This window comes from Miscanthus floridulus, chromosome 2 (genome assembly GCF_019320115.1).
Source record: "Miscanthus floridulus cultivar M001 chromosome 2, ASM1932011v1, whole genome shotgun sequence".
In the NCBI taxonomy this organism is placed as follows: Eukaryota; Viridiplantae; Streptophyta; class Magnoliopsida; order Poales; family Poaceae; genus Miscanthus; species Miscanthus floridulus.
Window position 1 is genome coordinate 69,470,525 of NC_089581.1, and position 18,480 is coordinate 69,489,004.

The 18,480-nt window shown below is 45.7% G+C and overlaps 2 protein-coding genes across 2 annotated transcripts; one reads left to right on the forward strand and one right to left on the reverse strand.

The window, feature by feature from the left end:
• Window positions 1–5,098: 5,098 nt before the first annotated feature.
• On the forward strand, window positions 5,099–5,878 carry LOC136539074 (uncharacterized). Its single transcript, XM_066531009.1, has one exon. It carries the CDS (start codon window positions 5,175–5,177, stop codon window positions 5,484–5,486), a length of 312 nt encoding a protein of 103 aa, XP_066387106.1. The 5' UTR covers window positions 5,099–5,174; the 3' UTR covers window positions 5,487–5,878.
• A 1,583-nt stretch (window positions 5,879–7,461) lies between these two features.
• On the reverse strand, window positions 7,462–10,429 carry LOC136539075 (uncharacterized). Its single transcript, XM_066531010.1, has 4 exons — window positions 10,166–10,429; window positions 9,968–10,070; window positions 7,836–9,327; window positions 7,462–7,748 (listed from the first exon to the last, which is right to left on the reverse strand). The coding sequence occupies exon 3, from the start codon at window positions 9,234–9,236 to the stop codon at window positions 8,664–8,666; it is 573 nt and encodes a 190-aa protein (XP_066387107.1). The 5' UTR covers window positions 9,237–9,327; window positions 9,968–10,070; window positions 10,166–10,429; the 3' UTR covers window positions 7,462–7,748; window positions 7,836–8,663.
• Between the last annotated feature and the right edge of the window lie 8,051 nt (window positions 10,430–18,480).

The window sequence follows — 18,480 nt, forward strand, 5'->3', positions numbered from 1 at the left end:
TCCGACTTCTAGGAGTATGAGCAAGGATCTTGCTAGAGTGTTTTTTTTTTTCACTAACCCCTAAAATAGGATAAAGGCCATAGTAAAGATGCTCTAAGGCTACTTCTAAATTTGATGCACAGTATTACACTATTACATATAGTTTTACTTTTTCACTAACTCTAGACAATTAAGTAACAAGAGAGAGGGAAGATGTATCAGCATGGAGATGGGCACAAAATGCAACAATCGGATATCTTACAACAACAATGGGCTAAAGTTGTTTTGTATGTGGCTTCTGTGAGCGGTGTGGTTCAGAAAGGGAAACAATCAAGCACACACTCATGGATTGTTCCGCTGCCAGGTTGTTTTGGCGCGAGGCAAAATCTCTGACGGGCGTGAAGCTACCCCGGCTACACGACCAGACTTGGGCCAGCGACTTGTTATGTGATGATGCTTGTTCTGCAAAGGATCGAAGCATCTTCGTAATTGGAATGTACTCGTTATGGACTCAAAGAAATAGACAACGGCACGGGGAAGATCAGCTGCCGCTGCGCAAGGCTGTGCAATGGGCGATTGATACCGCCCATGACCTCTGGCAGATCACCAAGGCGCCTGTGCAGAAGGCCGCGAATGCAGTCAAAGAACGGTGGCAACCACCAGATGAGTGGTGGATCAAATGCAATGTTGATGGGGCGTTTTATTCAGAGAGCGGACAGGGAGCGACTGGTGCCGTTCTTCGAAATGATGCCGGTAGCTTTGAAGCTGGAAGAGCGAAGTGGTACTCACACTGCCTAGACCCTTTGTCAGTGGAGGCTCTAGCTTGCAGGAATGGTGTGGCACTTGCTGCGGATTTGGGCGTCCAAAAACTGAAGATTGAAACAGATAGCCAGGAGCTAGTGAATTTATGGAAGATGGGAGATAACCAAAGATCGTGCATTGCGCCAATCATCAGAGAGATCAGAGATCATAGTGCTGTTTTTCTTGCTTTCTCTTTGGTGTATGCTAATAGATCCTGTAACCACCGTAGCTCATGTGTTGGCTAAGCAGGTCTCAGATAGCACTAGGGTGGGTGAGTGGCAATCAGCCCCGCCCTGTGTTCTCCATCGTTACCGGTCTTTGCTACCGGTAACGATTTTAGGTGCAGTCACCAAAGGCCCATGCTAGTTGCTGGCTTCTAACATCAGAACACACCAGGCCCTATGTCGGGCAGTGCATTCCGGCCCAGTCTAGAAATTATTTTGGCCTAATAAATACGTATCTTAACATTTGCCTTGTTTTTCTTTTTTGTTGCTTTGCGAAAAAAACATTTGGCTTGTTTCCTTTCATCAGGAAGGAAATAAATACATAGTGCAGTCTAGAAAGTATCCACTACATATGCTCTTACCTCATCTGCTTATGTTTGTACTACTGTACCACCAAAGTTGCTGAGGCACCCGCAACGTGCTTGCCCTGGTTGGCCGCGCCGGCCCCACCCAATCCCAATGAGCCAACGAGGCCACCGCGCATCTAAATACAAGAAAGCGTGTGGCCAGGCTGGGCTCACGGCATGCCACGTCGTCCGTTTTTCGTGGCCGTCCGATCGGCCGCGCGGACGGCCCAGATAGGACGAGCCGCGGTCATTTTTCGAAAAAACCCTTCAACTTTTCGGAAATCAACCCGCGGTCCAGGGTCCCTCTCAGGATATTTTGCAAAAAACTCCTCGGATTATTTTGAAATCAACCTGCAGTCCAGCACAGATGTCCTCCGGGTTTTTTGCAAAAAAAACCTTACCTTTTTCGAAAATCAACCCGCGCTCCACAAATCCTCTCACCATTTTTTGCGAAAACCTCCTCGGATTTTTCTCAAATCAACATACAATCCAACTTTGGTTATATCTTTTTTTCCCCAAAAAAATACGTGTGGCCAGTGGACCGCGCGCATGGGCGCGCCCGAAGGACTAGTGTGCTCTAGATGCTCTGCTTGGAAGAGGATGAAGAGCCTGACGTGCGGGCCCAAGGTGTTAGTGAGACAAAGGGGAAAAGGAGCGCCCGCAAATAGGTCGTTGTTGGGCCATATTTGGTTGATTGTTGGGCCGACCCATCAGCTATGGAGCTGTTACAAACAGTTTTTGGACCTAGATTCATGGTGGAGCTGCTCCAAAGTGGATCTGATGCTCCAGATTTGATTTTTCAGAGTTGGTGCTCTCCCAAACAATCCCTTAGCTTCTCTCGAGTGATTCGGCTCCTTGGAAAGAATGGTTGCTTAGGAACTGTTCCCTCGTGGATGGATCTGTTCTCAACTCCTCTTCTTACATCTGGAATATATCGTTAACGATTGCGTTAGCAAGGTGGTGACCGTTGTCAACGATTTCTCACCTTAATGAAAAACGCGTCAACGGAAGTGTTCACTAAAAAGAACATCATTAACGATGAACCCTTAACCATGATCTGTGTTGTGTTGGCGTGTTCACCACCAGATTTGTAACTCGATCTAGAATCCCCCATTCGCGTAGGTAAAAATCCCCCCCCCCCCCCCCCCCCCAAAGTTTTTACTTCAAAAAAGATTGATAAGCACAAATCATGTCTTCCTTAAATAGTTCTGTATTTTTTTATGGTGTCAATCGAGAGTATTTGATGCACTCCTATTTGTGAGTAGTTCGATTATATACATATCTAGAATATGGTCCTGTCACGTGATCATGCTAGTTTGTCCATTTGCCTTCATGTTTTATTTATTTGTACATCAAATTAAATCCAAAAGTGCTAATGTATCAACAATGTCGACTTTGATGCTTTGCCAAATGTCACTATGACAAGATGCTACTCACTAATTGTTACTTAAAAAAATACCAATCTGTAGTAGCACAGATTATGTCAGCAAAACTACATGCATGTCGAGAGAGTGTAGAAAACTATGCCATTAACATACGTGGTATGGAGGACAAGTGCATGTGGCATTCATGTGGAGGGGAGGAAACAGCAAGAGCCAGTGGAAACTAGAAACCTGCCCTAGGCCTAGCTTACTTTTCTTATGGTGGTGGGGCCGACGACAATGAGAACACCCAGAGTGGGGAATAATTGGGGTAGTTGCTCATGGTCTCAGGACTAATTCATAATGAGCAGAGAATAAACCAGGCAGTGTTTGCGCGTGTTTAGTTCCAACCCTAAATTCTTAAAAAGTGCTACAGTACCTATCACACCAAATCTTACGATACGTGCATGAAGCATTAAATGTAGACGAAAAAAAAACTAATTGCACAGTTTGGTTGAAAATTACGAGACGAACATTTTGAACCTAATTAGTCCATGATTGAACACTAATTGCCAAATAAAAACGAAAGTGCTACAATAGCCCAAGTTCCTAAATTCACCGAACTAAACACGCGCTTTGTTGATTTTCAGCAGGGACTTTCAGGAGGAGAGGAGCCTCCAAGTTGGCACCTCTTTAGTTGCATCTGGTGAATCTAAACTTTGTTAAGCTTATTACAGTGATCTTAATTCATTGTTTTGTTCTAGATTTATGCTTAAACAATGCTTTCGCATACACTTTGTTCTTGTTCATCCTAGTGCTAGCAACTGCATGCCACCCTAAATCTGGCAAATTAAAGAAGAACCAAACGGAAAGAAAACAGTAGGTCGAGTTCTTTCTGTTGTACTGTACTTCTTCCTCATTGTACAATCATAACACAACGGACAACCCAATCAGTGCTCTAATCCATCCAATCACTCCAGTTAACCTGAGCGGCCCTAGCTGTATGGTAGTGCAGCAGCTGGGCTGGCTATATCTATATACAAAACTGAACTGCCCTAACTCCGCTGACGTGGAGGAATGCTTGCGCATCAAATGCAACTATAGAAATGAGAAATCCTAGCCGGCAGCAACAACTTTAGAGGCGGCCAATAAACGAGAGAGCCCCCATGATAAAATTATGTGGTGCGGCAGCGGCAGGCACTTGGCACGGATGGTAGGGCCCAGTGTTAATCTGGGGATCAATGCTAAATTGCTAATGCATGGGGCACTAGCAAACAAGCTGGTCCCTCTCTGATCGATTCCGATCAATTGTTATCAAGATTATCGGACTGGTAGAAGCTGGAGCAGTTGGGAGCATCAGGCCATAATCCGGGGTTCATGCCTGCCTATATAGAACCGTCAAAAGTGGCGCAGCGGTTAGTTCGGGGAAGGATTAGTAGTATATGATATTCAACTCATCTTGCTTGTTGGTCATCAGCTAGCTACACGACATGTAGGAGGATCCAAAACGATCAGTTGGGTGGATGATTGAGAAGAGAGTAGGGAGTGACCACTGACCATGTTCAATGTTGCTCATCAGTCTTCAGTTGAGATACTGCCAGAGCAAAGAGCAGGATGAAATAAGTTTGTGGTGGACAGTGACAGGAATTGATGTACCTAGCTGGTGTTGCCTTGAGAGGGAGGTTAAGAAAAAGAAAAGAAAAGAAAAGAAAAGAAGTTGAGACAGCCGAAAGGAGGAGAAAAGTGCAGGGGAAAAGAACAATCCCTTGCCTGGTGGTCCATGACGATAAAACACACTTCTGTATTCTAATAAGATTCTTGCTGAAGCTTTGTGCGGCAACAACAGTAAAAGATGCAGGCAATATGATGACCGCGGCCGGCTTTAGTGCTATACCCACTTGGATTATGTCCTAAAAGCTAGCGGGCGACCTCTGCAAATTTCGAATTCAAATTAGACAGGCCGTGGGCCTGTCAAATTAGACTGACTGCAGCTGCAACTTACTCAACCCAGACCTCGTCTGAAACTACAAGTCAAGGAGGGAGCTCTAGAGGAAATTTACTGTAGAATTGGGAATTGGACAAGATGAAAATTGGTTCACGAGCACACAGTATGAGACGCGGTCGCTGCATTGTCATCATATGAGTGGGTGCAGTTGGAGGCCAAGACAAGCTAGGTTAGGTGAGGTGCGACTTGTTGGTTATTAGAGAGACTAGACTTCTGGTTAGAGAGAGAGTCAACTAACGCTCCATGAGCCTAATTCCAAGGCGTACGTAATAATCGACGGCGACACTGGCAAATAGATGCGCGCTCCGATCCTTCGTTCCTCGTGTATATAAACCGAGCTAGCGTTCTTCAGGTTGCCGTTGCGTTGTGCGTGCCAGGGAGAGCGAGAGAGAGAGAGACAGATAGAGAGCACCTACTCCCCGTTCCCCCGGCCGGCTGCATCAGCATCATCCTGCTGATGGAGGTGGAGTCGGCCAAGTGCGAGTGCTGCGGCCTGCGCGAGGACTGCACCGGGGAGTACATCGCCGCCGTCAAGGCGGGCTTCGGCGGCCGCTGGCTCTGCGGCCTCTGCTCCGAGGCGGTGCGCGACGAGGTGGCCGCCAAGAAGCGAGGCGACCTGGAGGGCGCACTCAGGGACCACATGTCCTTCTGCGCCAAGTTCGGCAAGAAAGGACCCGCGTTCCGCGTCGCCGACGGCATGCGCCAGATGCTGCGCAGGCGGTCCAGCGACATCTCCACCGCCGCCGCCGCCTCCTCCGCCGCCTCATGAGTCATGATGATGATGACATAGAGGAGGAGCGAGGAAGCTGATTAAAGTCATTGGACGATCGATATCTGCAGCAATGGCAAGGCAAAGCTGCATTCATGCGCGCGCCGGTGATCCTTGACAATCCTAGGATCGGTTGCGTAGTTTAATCTTGCATTGTCACTGTACTAGCTAGTTGCCGGTCAGTGCCATTCACACTGCTTGGTTCACCACTTCTACCGACAGGACGGACGTAGAGGTGTGCCAGCCAAGTGAAGCCTTACTTCTTAGGCCTAGAAGAAGGCGGCTTCGTTCCATCTTGAGCTAGCGTACGTTCAAGTTTTGGTACAACTTGAACCGCAATTGCAATGTATCATTAATCCCTTCGTCATATCATGAATTGAATTTATTTTTTCTCTGCATTATATATTGCTGTTCACGCATTGGTTGCATCTTCTGGCCCTTCATCATCAGAATGGAGAATCTCTCATTTCAGAAGAGTACTAAACCCCCAAAAAAGAACCAATGACATTATCCCTATCACTGTTCTTCATTTCTGAATTTCTATGTGCATGTGCACAAGGAATCAAGGATGAAATGCACACACACACACAAAAAAAAGAGTTTCCAATCGACTTTCAGACCACAAACTTCAGTCAGTTAGAGCTTTTCAAGCTGCAGTCTTGTGTTGTGAGCTGCTCTCTCGCAAGGACAAATGGATCTACCTCCGGAGGAGATTAATGTATTGACAGACAGAAAAATGTCTTTAAAAGAACAGAAAGACGTCATGTACACTTCAGATTTGGATCAACTGTTGTAGATTCTTACTACTAGCATGGAGTACTACGTCCTGTCCTGTCTAGCATCAACAATCCCGGTTGTGCTGATCATAATTGTGTTTCCGCTGGGCATGCAAGGCCCAACGGCAATCATGAAAATGAAGATGCTCGCTCCAAATCAGCAAAAGAAATTGTGGCAAGGGAGAGAGATGCTGACTAGGACACGATCAGGTGTGCAATAACCTGGCACCGTACCAGTTAAGGCATATAATCCACGAGGAGGAGGCGTGCTTAATCATTGCCTTCCTGTGGAACAACTGGATAATGTATCGCTCAGCTTGCTTTAATTTGTGCAAGATTCTCCCCTCGATCATATGCGAGAGGCACTAGGGCAATGGAGCCAAGAGGCTGACCATATATATTAAGGTCCTGCATTGCATCGTCTCATATGCTAATTTCTGACGACCCATACTGTAGAATGCATGGTTGACATAGATCGTACGTAATTTATTCGTCAAGAAAGACATCTGTGAATGCTTTGTTGGATGCGATGATGAAGGCTCGCTCATCCTGGTACTGACATACATGGTACCAAAATTATTCCAGATCCATATGGAACAGTGGTCAGTACTCGGTACCACAGCAGTACCTCATTGCATACCTGTTTGCGCCTGCGTTGCTCTTGCGTGGCCGTATGTAGGCTGTAAAAATCCTTCAAACTCCTTTGGAAAGCCTGCAATGCAAGGATCGCACATGTTACCACAACGAAGCCATGCATTACATGACACCCGCGTGTTGTGACTTGTGACCCCACTCCCGCAAGTCCTTCAATTTCATGTAACCATGCTGCCAAATAGTGACACACACGAGCTGAGTTTTGACAGTAGCGATCAATGGATTTAGCACACACGAGCTGAGCCGAAGGGAACGACACAACCAAACGCGTTATCGCAATAGTGACTGCTACAATCTCTAGTTACACATCGGCAACGTACGTTTAACCTTTTGACGTTAAGTATAATAGCATGGTCAAGGAATACATCACTCGATTTTAGTATGTGATTATGTGATTGACCATCCATCCACAACAGAAATCACCGCCTCTCGAGTCTTTCTTCGGAAACGCAGAGACAAAACTCAACCGACGAACTAACAATCAAAATAAACCTCAACGGGACTGACCTGAGATAGCGAGCCTGAAACATGATACGCCCAGAGGATGCTAAAACAAAATATTGGCTCTAAGCAACATAGTTTCTGGTTCTAACAATCATGAACTAGCTCACAGCATAGAACCATTATCACATTAAACTGACACAACATAATACCATCTGCTGATAACACCAGCACACAAGACAACTAAATAGTCTAGATCCAGAACTTCTGATACTGCTGCTTCACTGCTAGTGCTAAAACTACAGGGCTACCAAAAGCATATAACACCAGCAGGAGCTTTGGGCATCATGTAACTGCAGAACAGGTTGAACATTGCGCAACACAACCAAACCTGCATCAAGACACAAATCAAACATCAGTATCCGATGGTCGAATCAGCATTCACCAAAACAGCTGCAAAAATATAAGCAAGAGTTACCTCATCTGGGTTGCTCCAGAATCTGACTCTAAGAATCTTTCGATGCTTCAAGAAAATCAGAACCCTCAAACTGGTTTGTGAACTTGAAGTGGGAATGAATGAGCATGCTAACTGACAAGGGCACTAGATGCAATGCAGGGGCACTAGATGAACATAAATGCATGTAGATGCAACAGATATATGGTATATGCCAGATATGCAACAAAGGGGCTGGATGGGGAAGTTAGTATTGGAACAAGAGGAAGAGAACATAATTTCTTCCATCTTCCACTCAGCTTCTTCCTTACCAAAAACCAGAAGAGCTGGTGAGGAGATAATGGTGTTCTTTGCAGAGCACCAGGAAGCAAGGATATCTAGAGCCAGTTGGCTAGAGAACAGAAGGAAATAAGTATGCAAGGATATGCAAGATGCAGGTACCCTACAAATATTTGACATCTGGTTTGGGGCCAGGACAAATGTTATTCTACCATATATGAACCAACTGCAGCAGAAAATGAGGCTGCTGCTATGGCAGAGTGTCATCGTCAGTTCAGAACAGGTAATATGGATGCAAATGATGCTGTTTTAAGAGGTTTAAACCCTACACCTAAGAGATGAAGGAAATATAGGTGAATACTATCAACAGGGCAGTATCAACTTCAACTGTCTAAGCTTCTGAAGTAGCTTCACCTACAAGGCTACAAGCTACACCTCCACCACGATCCTGACCATATCTTATAACCACCAAGTATCTATCATCATTACCCTATAAACTACCAATGCAAGTAGAAAGCTGTCAGTGAAAGATAACCTATGTACACAAGAACCACCCATCCATCCTCCCATTATTCAATGATCAGCGATATCCAACTGGAGAATCCTCCTCAGATTTTCCGTTGCTATAGCACTAGCAATTGCATCATCATTGAAGAAGTCATACCCAGATCCCTCAACCGGGGATGAAGGTGCTGATTTAGCATGCAGTCTGACCTCCACATCAACAGAGCGCTCAACTGGTGGCAGCTCGAGAGAGATGCTGCGCTTCTGGCGGAGGGAAAATTTGGGGATGGGCAGCGAACTGGGTGGTGGTGAGTTGGAGAATGCTGGGCCCGCCCACAGCTCAGAATGGGTGGGAGGAGATGTGGAGGGGCTTATGGAAATGGGCCGGCTTCGCTTGCCACCATGGCGTGGCTGCTGCTTGGGTGTCTTGGGCTCTGGGGATGAGTAGGTGCGGGCAGGAGGAGGTGGTGGGGAAGGGAGAACACCAACGCAGCCACCAGAGTGGAATGACCGGCAGTTCATTCCACGGAAGCCGCGAGAGGTAGGCGGTGATGAAAAGTGTGGACCTGATGACTTGCTACGGGCACCAGGGTGGCGGTGATGGTGGTTGCGCTGCTCCGGGATAATCACAAGAGCCTGCATGTCCGGTTATCGTTGTGGTGACAATGTCTGGGAAAGAAGGTCGCTTTCCAATACACCTCAGGCTGCTGGAGGCGGCAGATCACCCACAGTCCTAATGAAAGACAGACAAAGCAAGCAACGAGATGAGAAGCTGCACTTTTAATCACACTTTCAGCATAAGACAACCACATGTAACCAAAACAAAGAACACCCCTAATGCGCAAATGTCAGAATAAACCCGTAGAGAAATAGATGGTAATAGCTGTCGCCCTCTTGGCCTCTCCTAGAATTACACATGTAGGAAGTATTGCTGATACCCCTACTGTGATTCAGTTGTAACGAAAAGCAAACAGAGTAGACAAGGAGATCCAAGGTGCATTTGTATACAGAAGAATCATTAGCATGAACTAGCCCAAACAACAAAAATGGATACTGTTAATATAATATCAACAGAAGTCTATAAAGAAAACAGATGGTTTATTGTTGTACAACTTTCATTTATTAATTAATCTGCAGTAGGGGCTTTCACCCTTCCTGTTTCTTCCTCGAAAAAAAAATGGTGCAAAGCGACCCTTTTCTGACATTACACCCTTGAGAGAAATCACTGAAACCACACTGCAGTTCAGAGTAAGCATACAGCAGCAACGTATGAGAGTAAAGTTGCTGTTTGGATGAAAGGAACGAATAGCTAAGATGGCCTTAAAACACACTTTCGTCAGAAGGAAAGAAAAAAGAAGTTCGGGGGTGTATACCTTCCAGATCTAGAACCGAGGAGCAAACCGGAGCCACCACAGAGGACGTCGTCTCCGTCACGCGAATCCCCGACTTCCCAATGCAGATCCACCCGCGAACACACTGCACGTACGCACGCACGGAAACCTCCGATCAGGAATCTCGCAAGAGTAACCGAAAGGGATAGCCATCGACCGCACACCTCAAGCCCAACGAACCTGTAGCTCGAAGCAGGCCGCCGAATCTGACCTTTCTCGCCGAATCTCGCAACTTCCGGAGCGCGAAAAACCCGCGAGGAAACACCTTTGTGGCCAGGAGGAGGCGGCGGCGCATCGAACCACGGGGCCCAAAGCCGGATCCCGGCACAACCGCCGGCGAGAAAGTCCGCGTAAAGGTGGGCGGGGGCTTAGGGTTCGGCGAGTGAGAGGCCAACGGGCGGAGAGGGGCGCGGACGAGCAAGAGCCAGGGGGAGGGAGGAGGGGGATGGGGAAGTAGGGTAGGACGGCGTCGGACCCGAGGCGGGGGTTTCGCAGCGGCAGTTGATACAAGTCCGTTGCGTCCGGCTCGCGTGAAAATGGCGCTGGCTTTTGGATTCGTGCGTTATTGGGCCGAGACCGAGACGGACTTCTAGAGCGAAATAAACGGCCCACCTGTTGGCCCTGGAATGAAAGGCCCAGCACGTTACAGCGAGGTAAGGGCATTCGGCGTTTGGAAAGTCATTTAAATAGAAAACATTTTGTGTATCTTTGTATACTCAAATTGCTTTTTCTACTTCCTCTGTTTTAAATCATAAGATGTTTTTACTTTTATAGATATATCATTTTTATCATGTATGTATCTACATATAGTGTATAGCAAAAGATATATATATAGAAAAACTAAAACGTCTTATAATTTGAAACGGATGAAGTATATTTTATGCGCACTCTAAAGAGACATCATCGCTCTATATCTTAGGTTAGCAAGAAATTTGAAATAGAATATGTCTATATTTAGAGATTCAATTAAATAGACTGTTTGAGGGTATTTTCACTAAAATCTCTATTTCTATAAATTAAATTAAGCAGGATATAAAATATCTCTCAGAAGTACTCTAATCATAGATGTTTGAGTTGACTTTTTAAATCATAGATGTTTGAGTTGACCTTTTAAAGGCACCACCTAAATGTGTTAGGTCTGCATATACGATTATCATCATCGTGTACGAATGTCACTAGTGTATCTACATGTAAGGTTGAGCGGAATTTTCCAAACTTTGACTTTAGATCTACATAGCTATGAGTGACAACTCGAGATTTGGATTTTAGATCTACAACAAGGATTTTCAAGATATTAGCTTTGTTCGTTTTGCTGAAAAGTCACGGCTGAAAGTACTGTTCACTGATTTATTGGGAGAGAAAAATAATGTTCGTTCGCTGAAATAGTACGGCTCATAAGACAAGTGAACAGAGCCATTATCGGCATGTATTATTTATATATGTGTAGAGTTTAGGTCATGGGAGGTTAGGGTTAGGATTTCTATTCCAAAACAAATTTAATTTCATGTTAAAAAAATTAGAAAAATCCAAAATTGGTATTTAAACCATGAAGAAAATCAAAGCTTCCAAAAATTTAGACAAAATCTCATAGATAAATTAGAACATGACGAACCTAGATAAAGATTGTGTTCGACTGCACTATTTTGCAACAGTAATAGTATAGTAGTAACCTGTGAAAGTGGGCTGTAGTAGCCATAGCAGCAAAATGCTGCAAAAAAAAATGCTTCCGAATAGGCCCAAAATTTTTAGATCACATAAGAAAAAATTAGAGCATCCAAAATCTATAGTTTTCCTTAAAAATATTTAAATGCCAGAAGGTCTAGAAAATTTGTGAGAAGAAACTACACTGTGCCTAAACACATTTGAAAACTTTCGGGCACACACAAAACACAATATGCTACTAGCATCATTACATCAAACAACATTTCTACCATATAATTTATTACTTTAATTCAAGAAATAGTGTTTTCTTGAACTAGAAGTCAAAGATTCGACTAAAGGTTGGCAAGATTTTAAAAAGGGAAAGGCTAGCGCCCTCCGGCCCTAGGCCCGCGTCCGGACGTTGCTCCCCGCGTCCCGTGCCTGCTTTGTTCGGCACGCCCCACCCGCTCGAATTCTACGCTGCTCGAATGACTCGCCCCACCCATGCCGCCCGTCCTCACACTGGCCCATGTCACCCGAACACCACCAGTATCGAGAAGAGGAGGAGGCACCGAGGCGAGGTAGCAGAAGGTGAGGAGGGAGATGCAATACCCGATCTACTTTTAAAACATCCAAATGAAACATTTGCAACATACGTTCAAAAATAATTGAAATACTTGCAACATACGTTTGAAACACTTGTAAAAACACTTGAAAACGTTTGAAAAGCCAATGCAAAATATATGCAACATCTAGATAAAAATACATGAACCGTATGTGTGAAACACATACAATATTCAGATAAACACACTTACAACATACGTCTGGAAAAGCAACTAAAACATTAGGAACAAAAGCTTTTAACATACGTGTTGCAACATATAGAACATCCCGATCTACTTTTACAACATCCACATAAAACACATGCAACATCCAGATAAAACATCTAAAACACTTAAAACATACTCTTGCAACATGTGTTTCCAGCGCGCAAATGTCACGTTGTTGCTTAGACGAATCACTGAGCTCGATGTCGCTACGGCGCATGGAGCTCGTCGGTGCGCCCCTAGGCGAGGGCCTGCTCGGTGGCCTCGGTGGGCACCTACGCGAGCACCCCTGGGCGAGCACCTGCTCTGTGGCCTAGGCTAGCTCGATGTCGCCACAACACATGGAGCTCGTCGGTGCGCCCCTAGGCGAGGACCTGCTCACGGGCCTAGGTGAGCAACTGCACGAGGCGCGCGAGCACCCCTAGGTGAGCACTTGCTCCGTGGCTTGGGCCAGCACACCCTGGGTGTGGTGGGGGACAGAGGCGTCGTAGGGGATGGCGGCAGCGATGCGCTAGAGTGGCATGGTAGGGTCGGTGGCCGAGCGTGGCGCGTCGGAGGTGGTCGCGCGCCACGCGCTCGCTGGGCCAGTGGCCAACCGCTGGAGGCGGTAGGCGAGCGGATAGGAGCAAATGAGCGGATAGAAACGAGTACATGGACGAGCTAATTTTTTATTTAGAAATGGAGCAGCGGGGGGTCTTGGGCTAGCGTCGCGCGACCCACCGATGGAGCGTCTGGCCCCCCGGACGACTGCTTCCTAGCATTAGCATTTTAAAAAGCTATGATAATTTTTGCTTCATGCTTTTTATTCACATCCCAAAATCCAGATCTTATGGTGCAACACTAAGACAGGGACAACCATCATGCGACATCTAGCGAGTGTTGACAATCACTAACACCTGTTTTGACCATCAACATTCCACCCAAAAGCATGATAAAGTAAGGTATATCATCATCATAAATGTTGTATTTTATTTATAATTCACCTAGTTCCACTTGTGCTTGTAGAATTATTTGTATGCAGAAAAATATGGCAAAAATATGCAAAATAGTGACAAAAATGGACAAAGGGAGCAAGTGGACATGGCAGTGGGACCAAGGGCCCACATGCCATGCTGGTCAGCCCCATAAGGGCATTGCCCGGTGCCAGCTTGGCCCCTGCTGAAAGGTCTAGTTTGGTTTTGGTGAATTGATAAAACCCTAAGTGCTAACCTAGTTTATCACAGTGATTATAAGATAGGTAGCACATTCCAAGTGGTGAAGCAAATGAAGATCATGACATGATGATGGTGATGCCATTGTGATGATCAAGTGCTTGGACTTGGAAAAGGAGAAAGAGAAACAAAAGGCTCAAGGCAAAGGTATAAATGGTAGGAGCCATTTTGTTTCAGTGATCAAGACACTTAGCGAGTGTGATCACATTTATATTTGATAGCCGTACTATTAAGAGGAGTGAAACTCATATCGAAATACGGTTATCAAAGTGCCACTAGATGGACTCATTGCATATGCATTTAGGATCTAGTGGAGTGCTAACACCTTTGAAAATATTTGTGAAAATATGCTAACACACATGCACAAAGGTGATACATATTGTGTTTAGCACTTGGGAGCAAGGGAAAGAAACTCCACCGGTGGAGTGTCTGCCCGTAGATTTTGACGGTGCCACCGGCACCCTGTACAGAAAAGATAGGGTTTCACAGGGTGCATCGAACGCTGGTCTTAACTGGACCGGAGCGTCCGATCAGTGGAAGCAGTGAAGACGCTGGCGTCAGTCTTCGACCGGACGCTGGGTCACTTTGTGACCAGATGCTGGTGGGGTGCATCCGGTCCTACTGACGTGGCAGCGTACAGAGGAGACAGTGAGTGACAGAATGCTGGGTGAGTCCGGTCGGGCATGACTGGACACGTCTGGTCATGAGTGGAGGCTTACTGGAAGTGACTGGACGATGGGGTCCTACGTCTGGTCATGATCAAACTGATACGTCCGGTAGCAGCTGGAACCTTACTAGAAGTGACCGGACGCTAGGGTCCTGTGTCTGGTCGTGGCACTGTGTTGCGTCCGATCATCACTTGACTGTTGGGATCGGGCACTCAGTATTTGAAGAGAGGGATGACGTGGTAGCCGTCCGTTGATCGAATGCTGGCAGGGTGCATCCGATCAATCTAACCAGAGCATCTGGTCACCCCATGTTGTGCCCAGTGAAGGGGTACAACGGCTCTATTTTGTGGGGGGCTTCTATTTAAGCTCCATGGCTGGCTCTAGCTCACTCTCTTTGCCATTTGCATTGACATAGCAACCTTATGAGCTTAGCCAAAGCCCTCCCACTCATCTCCATCATTGATTCATCATCTTTGTGAGATTAAAAGTGAATCCAAGTGTATTACTTGAGTGTTTGCATCTAGAGGCACTTGGTGTTCGTATTTTGCTGTGGGATTCGCTTGTTACTCTTGGTGGTTGCCGTCACCTAGATGGCTGGAAGCAGCGAGGATCATCGAGCAGAGGTTGGTGATTATCTCCGGCTCTGATCATGGTGATTGTGAGGGGTTCTTGACCTTTCTCCGGCGGAGAGCCAAAAGGTACTCTAGTGAATTGCTCGTGGCTTGTGTGATCCTCATCTTGTGTTGGTTGTGTGGCACCCTATTGAGGGTTTGGTGTGTGATGCCAATTAGCGTGTGAACCTCTAAGTGAGTGAATTGCCACAACGAGGACTAGCTTGTCGGCAAGCAAGTGAACCTCGGTAAAAAATCATTGTGTCATTATTTGATTCTGAGGTGATTGGTCTTCTTTGATATTGATTCTTGTGATTGATTGGTTCATTCCTCGACACGACGGTATAACCATCTTACTCTCTGTCTTTACATTACCGCAAACTAGTTATCAAGCTCTTTAGTGTAGCTAGTTGTGAGAGCTTGTTAGTTTTGTTAGTGTGGCCTTTTTAGTTAGTCTTTGAGAGCACACTAACTTTGTTGATGCAAAAGTGGATCTGCAAACACAAAGGGCTAATACCCGAATCGATATCCAAAGCGTGCCAGTCGATTTGACCTGTTAATCGACAAGGATGAAGATACGAGCACTTTGGTCCTGACAACAGCGATACGCCCGGAAGTCACGACCAAGAGGTACTCACGTGGAACTCGAGAATCGCCGAAGGTCGCACTGAAGCGATGCAACTCGCCGAATCAATGAGAACTCATAAAAAGGAAAAATATGCAAATTGACGAAGTCGCCGAAAAGTAAGTAGATGCAAATAGGAGTAAAAATTGGTTTTGATATTGATTGATATATATTACATTGCCCCTCAATCTACATTTATACCCTGATCTAAAGAGACATAACCAAATACGACTAGGACACCAAGTCCATATCTAAGGAAACACGTGACTCTTACATGAATCATACTCTAATAAATATAGAAAAGGAAATCAACTCCTATCTATTTCCCTGTCCGCCTCAATTACGATGGAATTCTCACCGACCTCCTTTCCATCGGCATACTTCCTGTTTCATCGGCAGTAGTTTTCAAGCCTTCCTTCATCGGCATCGACAATAACATCTCCAACCTTATCGGCAACGCCCGAGTCTAAATCAACCTTTCCATCGATCACCACCATTCATCGGCAACCATCTTTACAAGCTGATTTTCATCGGCTGTCAGCGTATACAGTAACTTTCCTCCTGCCAATTAGCCCACTCTGATTATTTTGACACGTGCAAAAAACGGTGTCAACACATGCCCCCCAATTTTGGAGTATAAAACCATTAATGCTCCGAAATTTACTCCAGATAACGTTTGCCTTCGCCCAATTACCGTAACTCATCCTCCAAGCCAAAACTTGATCTGTTATCAAATCTAATCAAATCTAGTCCTGATTCACGCACCTCAGTAAATATCGCACAATTTCCAACCACTCTTGCCCTGATTATGGTTAAGATACCGAAACAATAATCCATCGGCAAGATCCTAACATAATAATGCCGCCATTTTCAGAATTAAAATATCCTGTACCGAGATCTCTTCCAAGTCATGATTACTTGCCATCAAATCATCTGTACAATCCCTTGATTATCGTGCGAACAGTTACCATATCCATCTGAACCACCTCGACCCATATGCGCGCGGCATAGAGATAAGTCCAGAATACCCCTACTCCAAGCGGCTTATAAATAGATTTCTCGGGAACGCTCGTCTTCTACTCTCAGACTCCAATCTTTGACATTCTCTCTTTCCGGCGGCGACTCCGACGAACAACTGCACGACCTCAACCAACAAGAACTTTTCTCCAGCGTCAACCTCGAGTCTCCAGCTCGTGCCCCCGTCTACCTCAAGATAATGGCAATCAACTTCGATGTCCCTGCGGTTCGTTCCACTTCCGTTACTTTTTACCTCGATTCCTCTGGTCTTTGCGAGTTCATACAGTTGGTAATTTTTTCTCTTTTTCTTTGTTCTTCGGATCCTCTAAACTTAGGAACTTCGCAACAAATTAGTTATTCCAACCGATCAGCCGCATTTCCAATGCCTAGGACCAATGGGCAACCCAGATCCAACTTATCTGATTAATGTAGAAGTTAACAGAATCCCTTTTAGAGCCCAAAATTTCTCTCTGAATTTATGGAAAGATACATTCCGATCTTGGCCCAAAACCACCAAAGGGTGGAAAGATTGGTACTTGAGGGTCAACAGGTCGATGCAAGTACACTGGGCAGAACGGAAGCTAGACCAATGCATTAGGCTATCCATTGCCGATATGCAAAAGAACGAGTCAATGATGATTGCAGCTGCTTACTTCTGGTCAGACACAACAAACACTTTTATGTTTGGACATGGCCCAGCTACTCCCACACTTGCCGATGTCGACATGCTCACTGGCTTGGACATTTCAACTGCCGATGAAGGCTCCATCTATGACAGAAAATCTAAATATAGGGTGAATACCCGCAACATCGGTGGTTGGATGGGATACATTCAAGAATGCCAGAGGACCGGGACAGTTAACCAGACGGAACATGCCACATTCTTGAATATGTGGTTAGAAAAATTTATCTTCTGTGGTCGATCAGTAGGACCAACCAACGCCTTCCTCCCCGCGGCTGAACTTTTGGCCAATGGTGTAAGGTTCCCTCTTGGCCGATACCTTCTGAGCTCCACTTATCATCTTCTTCATCAAGTGTCTCAGAAACTTTTGCTTGGCGAACCCATCGGCAACTTAGGAGGCCCGTGGTGGTTTATCAACATGTGGCTGAATGCCCATATGCACAAACATTTGCAATGGGACTTCTTTGCCCAACAATTCCCACAAGAAATTGCTGAAGACCACGTGCTTGGGATGAGGAATCGGCAACACGCTCACCCCTCAATTTTGGTGAAGCAATAATTGTCCTCCCTGGAACAGAGGCCAATGAAGACCAGATCGGCAGATTCTTCCAAAGCTTCTACAATGGTCTTTCTCATGATCATAGGGCCTGGGTACCTTATATTGACGAAGAAAACAGATTCCCCCTTCTTTTCAACTTTGCCGATGACACTCTGAATCAGGATAATGAACTCATGATGGCCATCATTACTCCCAGGGCAATCCTAGTAAACACATTCGGTAGTGGGAAAAACACCAATATCACATATGAATTTTACAATCCATCGGCAGTATCCCGTCAATTGGCTTTTGGGCAACTGCCAATCAAACTTTGTTTTGCCGATGTGATCAAACCCAGAGAAACAATCGCTTGCGGAACAGATTGGAGCAGGGTAGTGCGACTCTCCCCCGATGCCGATACTACAGATGTCGATATATCCATCTGGACGCCAGCATCTTTCATCATCGAATCATATAAGCAATGGTGGCGAGAGTGGAGGGAACAACTGTTTGCAACATCTGCTCACACATATCAGCACATGATCGACCCTGAATATGCCATTCCCGATGACGCAGTAAGTTTCTTTTAACTCCCTTCTGCTTTTTCCTTTCATATATCGGTAACTAACTTTCTCGTGACAGGTTAACAACCCAGCACCATCTATGAGCAAAAGT

Bases quoted from the DNA above. Each gene is read 5' to 3' on its own strand.
- LOC136539075 (XM_066531010.1), bottom strand. From the start codon at position 9,236: ATGCAGGCTCTTGTGATTATCCCGGAGCAGCGCAACCACCATCACCGC.
- LOC136539074 (XM_066531009.1), top strand. From the start codon at position 5,175: ATGGAGGTGGAGTCGGCCAAGTGCGAGTGCTGCGGCCTGCGCGAGGAC.